This window comes from Chaetodon trifascialis, chromosome 5, assembly GCF_039877785.1.
Source record: "Chaetodon trifascialis isolate fChaTrf1 chromosome 5, fChaTrf1.hap1, whole genome shotgun sequence".
Classification (NCBI taxonomy): Eukaryota; Metazoa; Chordata; class Actinopteri; order Chaetodontiformes; family Chaetodontidae; genus Chaetodon; species Chaetodon trifascialis.
The window spans coordinates 17,770,262-17,779,744 of record NC_092060.1 but is presented as its reverse complement, the minus strand read 5'-3'; the positions used below and the strand labels follow the sequence as shown (position 1 = coordinate 17,779,744).

At 44.3% G+C, this 9,483-nt stretch overlaps 3 protein-coding genes across 3 annotated transcripts; 1 reads left to right on the top strand and 2 right to left on the bottom strand.

Moving 5' to 3' along the window:
• Window positions 1–120: 120 nt before the first annotated feature.
• med19a (mediator complex subunit 19a) lies at window positions 121–3,678 on the bottom strand. The gene is made up of 6 exons (XM_070962675.1): window positions 3,321–3,678; window positions 2,732–2,854; window positions 1,810–1,943; window positions 1,603–1,699; window positions 1,413–1,507; window positions 121–632 (listed from the first exon to the last, which is right to left on the bottom strand). Exons 1-6 carry the CDS (start codon window positions 3,538–3,540, stop codon window positions 567–569), a joined length of 735 nt encoding a protein of 244 aa, XP_070818776.1. The 5' UTR covers window positions 3,541–3,678; the 3' UTR covers window positions 121–566.
• An 85-nt stretch (window positions 3,679–3,763) lies between these two features.
• On the bottom strand, window positions 3,764–5,847 carry pmf1 (polyamine modulated factor 1). The gene is made up of 5 exons (XM_070963045.1): window positions 5,564–5,847; window positions 5,011–5,116; window positions 4,776–4,876; window positions 4,261–4,456; window positions 3,764–3,953 (listed from the first exon to the last, which is right to left on the bottom strand). The coding sequence occupies exons 1-5, from the start codon at window positions 5,788–5,790 to the stop codon at window positions 3,888–3,890; spliced, it is 696 nt and encodes a 231-aa protein (XP_070819146.1). The 5' UTR covers window positions 5,791–5,847; the 3' UTR covers window positions 3,764–3,887.
• A 35-nt stretch (window positions 5,848–5,882) lies between these two features.
• On the top strand, window positions 5,883–9,458 carry tmx2a (thioredoxin-related transmembrane protein 2a). Its single transcript, XM_070962329.1, has 8 exons — window positions 5,883–6,158; window positions 6,287–6,347; window positions 6,813–6,926; window positions 7,931–8,007; window positions 8,135–8,241; window positions 8,394–8,459; window positions 8,594–8,723; window positions 8,830–9,458. Exons 1-8 carry the CDS (start codon window positions 5,970–5,972, stop codon window positions 9,007–9,009), a joined length of 924 nt encoding a protein of 307 aa, XP_070818430.1. The 5' UTR covers window positions 5,883–5,969; the 3' UTR covers window positions 9,010–9,458.
• Window positions 9,459–9,483: the final 25 nt, after the last annotated feature.

Sequence of the window (9,483 nt, the reverse complement as noted above, 5' to 3'; positions counted from 1 at the left end):
ATATTGTCCAAGTGACACTTATTTTGCCACCCGTGCACAAAGTTCTCTTACAGCAACAAAGTGTCTGAGCATCAGCTGTTTGTCATGTATCTAATCGTATAATCTGACAAGGAGACGAGCAAAGATAATAATCAAAGTTTATTTGATATTGTCATTATGGTCAAAAGATATCACAACAAAATCAAAGAGGGACATACATACAGGACCTGCTCAGTCATTCATAACAGCACTCAGCTCATCAGCTGCTTTTTGCCTTTTACACTGCTCTGTAACATTTCTTTCCATTATAAACACACATCCACTGTGTTGCTGCTCCTGTCACACATCATACAACCATCTGCATTATTTAATTCAGCCTCTCCCCCCATTAAACATACTCCCAATAATACAATTATTTGTAAAACACACACACACACACACACACACACACACACACACACACACACACACACACACACACACACACACACACACACACACACACACACACACACACACACATCCTCTTACAAAATGCACAACCACACACACATTCAAACACAGGTGTGCACACAGTGGGCTCCTGTCTATCTGAGGCTGTTGCTGTTGGGTTGTGATCCAGCTAGGCCGGGGTGGTCGGGACTGTGCCTGTTCTGGAGAGGGACAGAGAGAGCAGTGAGGCATTGGGTTATATTCAACATGCGGGCTGATGATCCTGCAATTTGGACTACGATTTACTAGGGGTGTGCGATATGACGATATGGTGTGACGACAGAATTGTTTTTTTATTGCGTCCCTTATCACCAATATTTGTGTTCTTCTGCACAGTACAGATGCAAGAAGGAAATATGCATGACGGCAACACAAACTAACAAACTAGAGAGTGGACAGGACACAGAGCAGGGTAATTCTGACCAAGACAAAATAAGGCGCTCAGACCTAAAAGAGGGGCTATGACTGTGGTATGGACGTGGTTTAGATATGAAAAGTATGATGAGTATATATAAATATTACATTTTGGTCATATTGTACAGTTCAGCGAGCTGACACATTCAATACATTTTGTATTGAATGTGTCAGATAGTGACTAGCTGATGAGTAAAGCCGAATATCTATCAAGCTAAACACCAGTTTTCTCCTGATAATGTTACTACGTATAGATCTGATAGATATGCAAGTTGGAAACTGCAAATAGGTATGCCATAACTTTAGAAAGCAAAAGTTTTCAGGGCTGTGTCCTACAAGTTAGTTGCAAAGCTCTTTCACTCTCTAGTGACTAGAAATCAATTAACACAGGCTGTTACCACCTCAGTATTAGATATACAAGGATACAGTCTGGGAATGGTTTTGGTCTGATTAAGCTCAGGATAAAGGTCTCAGGTGGCCTTCCATCTCTACCCAGAAGACACAGAAGACTTGACAGATTTTCTTACCTTTTTCTTTTTCTTGTCTTTCTTCTTTTTCTTGCGGTCAGGATCGTCATCCCTCTTTTTCTTCTTTTTCTTGGGATCAGAGTCTGATGGAGTTTCTGTGATGACAAAAACAAGCGGGTCAGTGGCCTGACAGCATTACACGTTACATTCATTACGTTTGTGTATATTGCGTGTTAAGTTTATGTCATACCTTGTGGCAAGGGGTCCTGCGGTCGATGGTGTTTGTGCTTGTGTTTGCTCTTCTTCTTTGGAGGCTGTATGTGCATCAGTCTGTACTGTTCTGGGAGCTGGGAAAAACAAATGAAACACTAAAATTAAGAAATGAAGGATACCCTTTCATCACAATGAAAATTCGTGTGACTTGAGCATTTTTGTGTGTTCTGTATTCAGTTAGTACCGGTCCTGTGTGTAGTCTGAAGCCTGTGAGCAGAGCACCGGTCAGCGGGCTGAAGGAGTTCCCGCACACTGGAGGCTTATCGATCAAAGAGCGCAACGAGCTGCCGTCCTGAGTGCCTGGACAGTCGATCATACCTGCAATATGGAAGAGAAAGTACAAGATCAAAATATAAGCAACAAAAGAACAAGGTGGTGAGCACTGAACACACAGCAATTAAGGGCCAAGACAGTTCAGCTGTGTCCACAACTACATAATGAATCAATCAGGGAGCATTTGGCTGGTGAGATAAAGTCAAAAACTAAAGCAGCGGCATGTTCGGGTTTCATTAGGTTGATAGTTTTCTCCACTCCACTCCACTGTCCTTGCTTTTGTGGGGAATTCACAGATCAGACCTGAATACTGGACTCATAGACCAGTCTTTTACCCGTTATATCTACGTATATCTTAACATCCACAGGAGACAGGGCTGCCGTGGCTCTTCGGACAACAGCTCCATCAACAGAGTTATGGGTCTTCATGGTGGTCTTAAAATGTCAAAACTACAGCAACACAATTTCGTTCTGACACCAACATTTCTGCTTGTTGCTGTCACTGAGGCCATCTGAGGCTCAGGAGCTCGTCCATTATGGACAGGGTTGCTGGTTTGATCCCTAACTGCTCCTGTCGAGGTGTCAAAATATCCTTAAGCAAGACACTTCCAATGAGCCGGCCAGCACCTTGCAGGACCTGGACGCCATCGGTGCGTAAACGCGTGAATGAGAGGCAAACATGTAATGCGCTTTGATTTACACTAGAATGAACCACACTTGACAACTGGTGTCCCACTCTGAACATGAATCGTGATCTTAACCAAGTTTTCTAATCAGGTGTGTGTAGCCCCCCCGTCATTAACACGGCTGCAGTGTTTCTTCCCCAAACCCACCTGGTAACTCTGGAAGGAAGTTGCTGAGCTTCTCTTTCACCTTCTTCCCACAGAATTTGTTGTAGGCGTGCTCCAGATTGTAGTGCGTGATGAGGTTGGTGTTGCCCGTTAACTCGTTTCCCACTAAACACATGGATTTGTATCAGTGTAACTCGTGAAAACGCCACAAGTGTATACACATGTAACATATTTAAACATCTGCTAATTATGTTTTCCAGCAGACATTTCTCCAGATGACCACTTCAGCTAATGTTAGTTCTGGGATGCTCATTATTGGGGTTTTAGCGGTTTGACAACATTCAACTTTAAACCACAGGAGAGGAGTTAATATTTATAAAACACGATTGGAAATGTTATTAGTGTTGCAGATAACATAAAAAACAAACAAAAAAACAAGCCAAGCTATGAAAAGCTAACGCACATAATTAGCTTACTCAATATTTTGGCCAACACTTATCTTGTTGGCTAACGTTAGCTAGCAGCTGTTTACAAACTGCACATCCACCTTTGATAGCTGCGCAGCTTTTTCTTAAAATTAACAAACAAATACCAGACAAAACACACAATATTTATCACAGTACAACAGTACCAGGAAGCTCCCGCAGTAAGTAGAAAGGTTCATTCATCGCTCCGGGCTTCCGCAGAGCAGGCCCTTCATCCCCGAGCTGCGGTGGCATCTGCCCCGCCATGGAGACTTGATTTTGCGGCAGCGGTGGTGGAGGTTTCCCTGGTCCGAAACCCAGAGACGAGGAGCCGGGCGGTCCCTGAGCTTCATTTTGCCCGAACAGAGTTGAAAACATTTCCGTCATATCTATCGTGAATGATACATTTATATGAAAAGAAAAAGCCGGTTTCTTCAAGCGTGTGGTCTGCCACTTTTCGGTATTGAGCTCCCCACGAATCCACCGGAGTGTCAACTACTCGACTCTTCACTTCTTTGTGGCATTATTGTCACGTACCGTAATACCAGACCTATACGCGCACATTACCATAATGACAGCTGCATGCTGGCCGACAAGGATATAGCCGCCGAGGTCATAAAACAACTTTTATTTTCAAGATTTTTAATTCATTGTCAGACAAACAGGCACAGTGAAGATAATCAATATGTACAGTGAAGTTAGCTGATATATCTGCAGGTCAAATCATTTGAAGATCACACATCAAAGACATTAGCAGGGCAGAGAGAAGATGCCAGCCTTTCAAACTCTGTGACTGATGCCTAAAAGTGAAAGAAGAAAATCAAAAAGAAAAACTGTTATCACTCATGGCAGACTTCTATTTCATATTTCTATTTATGAATAGAGAATTAAAGAAATTAGAGAATTCATGAGGCTAAAATTAAAATAGGTTTTCTTCGCATTGTGTGAAAGAGCTTTGGGGTATTCATTTCCACATGATGACATCTAATGTCACAAATACCTTTTAGAGTAAAGAAAGGAGTATTACATCACACTTACTTCCACATGTATCATCTAAGTATAAAAATAAACATGCTGAATGTTTTTTTTCCATTGTTTTCCTCTCACCTTCCACTCATCAACAGCTGTAGAAATATGATGTTCAGTCTGAGTAATGCTCTCTCTTCCAGCCTGAACTTTCTGTGCCAGGGCAGCGTTCTCTGCTTGAATCTTTTTCAGCTCCAGCTGCATGTAGGCCTCCTGCTTTTTATAGTACGGCATCAAAAAGCTGCTGAAGTCCTGCTCAGGATCTCCACTCGGTCGCCTAACAGGGGAGGCAGTAAAGGATTATAATGTTATCACAAGGGCGGTGTACAGTGGACTGAATAAAGCCAATGCATTATCATATAATGCCTGTATTACAGGTCCTATATAGTGAGATACAAGAGTGTTCAGACAATAAAATGTTAAATAGTGATTAATACAACAAATGCTCGGGCAAATTACTGGTACTGTTACACAGCTACTGTCCACAGAGCTCCCCTACGTATCCGTCTTTATGCATCTACTTTAAAGAATTGTGGAAATTCCCATGATAACTTTTCAATCTTCAAATATTTATCAGTTCAATGCTGTTTTCTGACCATGCAGGGCTTGGGCTGTTCTTGGCGGCAGACTCCAGCTTGTCCAGCTCATTCAGTTTGAGCTCCAACTGGCCTTCTTCAATCAGTCTGCCAATGTCCTCCTTCATACACACAGACACAGACATGGATGCACACAGGTGAGAATGAAGACAGGTGGTAATAAGTCTCACAAACAACAAGAGAGTAGCGCTTCCATTTGTGGTTTCTTTTCCTATTAATGTGATGTGCTGCACACCTGTATCGTCCTCCGCAGCTCCTCTATGAACTGCTTGTGAATGCTCTCCATCCTCTGAGGGTTCTTCTTGTACAGCGGACGAAATGTGCTGGCGAATCTGTTAAAACTGTCAAGGAAGGCAGTCAGTATAGCTACCAGGGGTAGAGCAGGGAATTCAGGATCCTTTATGAGCCACCTCCTGCATCCACGGCTATTCATTCAAGTATCTTTGCGGGCCCTACACACTTGGTGCCCCCCCAGTCATACACCCCTGATGGCCACTAATATTGTACTGAAATCATTAGATGATCAAATATATTGGCTGCTGGACTGATAGTTGGACAAAACAGGCTTTATTTTATTAACGAAATCATCTATTGATTACTCGAAAATCCTTCACACCAGCTATAATCACAGAACAGCAGCTCATCTGTAAATTATCCTCATGGTAGCTTCAAAACCATTTAACTCCGATTTGTGCCTCTCGCGCACATGTAATGTCATTACACTGCAGTTTACAGTAATGATGAACACCAACACGAGAGATACAAACTAAGACAGATTTCCACGTTACCTGGCATGTTCGATGACCTTTTCCAGGCTCTTCTGCATCACTTTGTTGAACAGCTTCAGCCTGTTGTACCGAGCCTCCGCCTCCTCGGGCGGCTTGCTAACCGATTCAGCGTTTGACACCTGTGCTGAAGCTTCGCCTGTAGCTTCATCCCGCTGGTTTTCAGTGGACTCTTGAACATATTCGTTACCTTCACTCTCCTTTTGTGTTGCCACTTCGCTGTGCTCCATCTTTCAGCTTCCTCTGTTTACGTTTTGCAGTACCCGCCAAATCTACGGCGAGCCACTGCACCCAGAAGGCACGGAGTGTCATTATTTCGCGCAGGCGCAGTTAGGTCCATAAACCTGCGCTCGTACTTCAGCTGTCATTCTCTCTCAAACTGTCTGGGTCGTCTGTCGCGTCTGCTAACATGGGCTTAGTCACAGGACTGTGTACTTTCTTGTATCACTTACCACAGATATACAAATGGCTGCTGAAACCGTATTATATCATCTCGTTCCTCATGACCGTCGCCTTCCTGGTGGTCCGAAAGGCTCCAGGTCTGTGCGAGCACCTGGCCAGTCAGCGAGAGGACGGCAACTCATGCGACTTCGACTGGGTAAGCATGCGGCATGGTGGGGGTCGTGTTACCTGCTGCTAAACATGGTGGGGCTGAGTTAGCAGCTGTAAGAGGACTTAGCTCATTGACTCACTGATCACAAAGTTGTATTATGTTGTGTTTTGCAGAGGGAACTGGAGATTCTCATGTTTCTCAGTGCAATAGTGATGATGAAGAACCGGAGAGCGAGTATGTAACACACACAGACACACACACACACACACACACACACACACACACAAAATATACATTTGTCTATGTGTAAACAAGCTGATGTCATAACATGATAAGTGTTTGCTTACACTACACCAAGCCAGTGATGCTCAGTTTGGGAGCAGGGAACCACCATGATGCTCCTCTGTAACTTCAGACACTTAATGCGAGTGTGTTCAACTTACATCTCACAAAGACACTCGGTATGTGGGTCCTATGATGCCTGACTTTTAAACTTCAAACAAACCTAATGAGTAACTGATTCTGATCCTTGCCTTTAACAACAGGAGAAGCTCCTGCGCCGAGCCACCCCCAGGAGGTGCTTTACTAAAATCTTTGCTTTGTTGTGTAAACACTGCAGTGTGATCTTCCTCTGACCTTGGGTGTTATCCTCTGCTGCATTCATTGTTCCCCCTCTCTCTGTCTCCCTGTCTCTCGCAGTCACTCTGGAGCAGCACATAGGCAACTTGTTCCTGTTCAGTAAAGTGGCCAACACCATCCTCTTCTTCAGGCTGGACATTCGACTCGGCATCCTTTACCTGTCGCTGTGTGTCGGTCAGTGGCCTTATAACCCCTGTTGTGAACTGTCACCTCAACCTCAAAATCTTATGTTTAAAATATGCTTTTTGCTATTAAGTAGCACCATGACAGATGCAGGGTGTCCCTCAGGAAACTGTTAAGCAGAGAAGGAAAGTCACACATTTAGTCTAGCATTCACTCTTTTTTAGTAGATGATCATTAATAAGAGGCATCTGTTGTGTGAAATAGCACATCTGCTGTTTTCCCTTAATGTTAATAATGTTGGAAGAGTCATCTTTATTTCAGCAAAGTGGCCCTATTTTTACACTAAGACTGTGGGGTGCCCTCACATGCCAAGCAGGACCTTATTAAAGCCAAATGGAGACTTGGATCTATATATTTGCCCATAGTTTCTATGGAAGTATTGATAGATATTCATAAAATAATCCAAAATTTGGGGAAATTGATCAGTACCTATTCCACTGAGGTATTGTGGACGTGAATGATTGAATTATGGATCTTAAGCTTCATCCATCCATCCATCCCTCCATTGTCTATACTCGACTGTCCCTTTCGGGGTTGCGGAGGGGGCTGGAGCCTATCCCAGCTGTCATTTGTCGAAGGGGATACACCGGTTGCAGGGCAACATATACAGACAAACAACCATTCACGCTCAAGCTCACGCTCACACTCACACCTAAGGTGAATTTAGAGTCACCAATTAACCTAATGAGCATGTTTTTGGTCTGTGGGAGGAAGTCGGAGTGCCGAGAGAGAACCCACGCATGCACAGGAAGAACATGCAAACTTCACACAGAAAGACCCCGCCCAACCCGGGGGATTGAACTGGCGACCTTCTTGCTTTGAGGCACGTGCACTACCTGCTGCGCCACCGTGCCACCCTAGCTTAAGCTTCAATCAATGCTTTTTGGGTTTTAGTGTAGATTTATTAACCTGAGCTGAGATTGTCAAAGCTTCAGAAAACAGAAACCCACATTCAGCCGCTGTTTTCAGTCTGTTTATCTCTGCTTTGTCTCCAGCATTCGTCATGACCTGCAAGCCACCTCTCTACATGGGCCCTGAGTACATCACATACTTCAGTGACAAGACCATGGATGTGAGTGTTTCTCTGCAGACTGTGATGAAGTGCAGTTGTCTTCACGGTGGCCATTGGATGTACAGCTGTGACTCAGGGTTCTGAAACAACACGCAAATGATCTGACGTTGTGTCTTTGAGTCATTAGGAGGAGCTGCAGAAAGACAGCCGTGTCACCTGGATTGTTGAATTCTACGCCAACTGGTCCTCCGACTGCCAGTCTTTCGCGCCTGTCTTTGCGGACCTTTCTCTCAAGTAAGAGATAGTAAATACAAGCCAGCCTGTAATCACGATACTGAGGGCTTCACTGTCTCAGTCAAGATCACTAATGTCCTGGTTCCTCCTCGTGGTCTTTGGTCAAGACTTCAGGTTTGAGGCCTTCATCTTTCTTTCCTTACATTCTGCAGGTACAACTGTGCTGGGCTGAGGTTTGGGAAGGTAGACATCGGACGCTATGGAGAGGTTTCACAGACGTGAGTCACTTTCTCTGCTCTGCTGTCCTGCACCGGTCTTTCATGGTTTAGCGGTAATTTTAATGCCACTCTGTTGTTTGTGATTTTTTGAGTGAGCGCAGGTATTGATTGACCCATGAATTATTTTTCAACAGGTACAAGGTTAGTACTTCTCCTCTGGCTAAGCAGCTGCCCTCACTGGTGCTTTTCCAAGGAGGGCGGGAAATTATGAGACGTCCAATGGTGGACAGTAAAGGGAGAGCTGTGTCGTGGACCTTTAATGAGGTCAGTCGATCTGTAACAAACTCCTGACTCCTGATGTACTGAGTAGGCGTTGCTTGAAACAGCCTCACATTCACAGACGCTAACATAAAGCATATTTCATCCCTAGGAGAACATCATCCGAGAGTTTAACCTCAACGAGCTCTTCCAAAAATCCAAGAAGCTGAACAAGGGTCGAGGTTTGAAAGAGGAAGAGCAGAATGGCTCTCAGCCAGAGGGGGGCAGCGACGAGCTCCCGCCTGAAACTTACAACCCAGAGCAGCCCACAGAGAGCAAGAAGGACCGGTGAGGAGGACGTTTTGGGGAGGGGCTGCGTGAAGTCTCTCCTGTTCTGCTGATAATGCCATGCCTTACATTACTGCAAAGCCCAGCATATGATGGAACAGAGAGAGGAAAAGAGATTCAACCACTACTAGATGTCAACTGTCACTGTGGCAAATAAATACCCCCCAAAACAGCTGGACCAGCTGGATGTTTTCCTGGTCTGACTGGGTGTGACGCAGTGAGGCTTGAATGCAGTCATGCAAAAGCTGAGGAATGATTTGGGGACATGTTATTACAGACCTTAAGTTATTTGAGAACAAATGCCTTTTTTTGTAATGATTGTTTTTTTTGGCTACTTTTAGCAACATCTCATCGCTGCATGCAAACCGCTCCCTGTATTTTGCCCCTTCAGTGTTTACCGATGTCTCGTATTTCAAAGCCAAAGTAAAAGGTGAGAGCTGAAACGGAAATAAAGTGTGCACAACTGAGATTCATGACG

Coding starts and splice junctions, on each gene's coding strand:
- med19a (XM_070962675.1), bottom strand. CDS start 3,540: ATGACGGAAATGTTTTCAACTCTGTTCGGGCAAAATGAAGCTCAGGGA. Junction 1,700..1,809: donor TCAGACTACACACAGGACCG/GTACTAACTGAA, acceptor TGTTTTTCCCAG/CTCCCAGAACAGTACAGACT. Junction 1,508..1,602: donor GCAGGACCCCTTGCCACAAG/GTATGACATAAA, acceptor TTGTCATCACAG/AAACTCCATCAGACTCTGAT.
- pmf1 (XM_070963045.1), bottom strand. CDS start 5,790: ATGGAGCACAGCGAAGTGGCAACACAAAAGGAGAGTGAAGGTAACGAA. Junction 5,117..5,563: donor AAGGTCATCGAACATGCCAG/GTAACGTGGAAA, acceptor CTTCCTTGACAG/TTTTAACAGATTCGCCAGCA. Junction 4,457..4,775: donor AACAGCCCAAGCCCTGCATG/GTCAGAAAACAG, acceptor CTCCCCTGTTAG/GCGACCGAGTGGAGATCCTG.
- tmx2a (XM_070962329.1), top strand. CDS start 5,970: ATGGGCTTAGTCACAGGACTGTGTACTTTCTTGTATCACTTACCACAG. Junction 6,348..6,812: donor GATGAAGAACCGGAGAGCGA/GTATGTAACACA, acceptor TGTCTCTCGCAG/TCACTCTGGAGCAGCACATA. Junction 8,008..8,134: donor TCAGTGACAAGACCATGGAT/GTGAGTGTTTCT, acceptor TTGAGTCATTAG/GAGGAGCTGCAGAAAGACAG.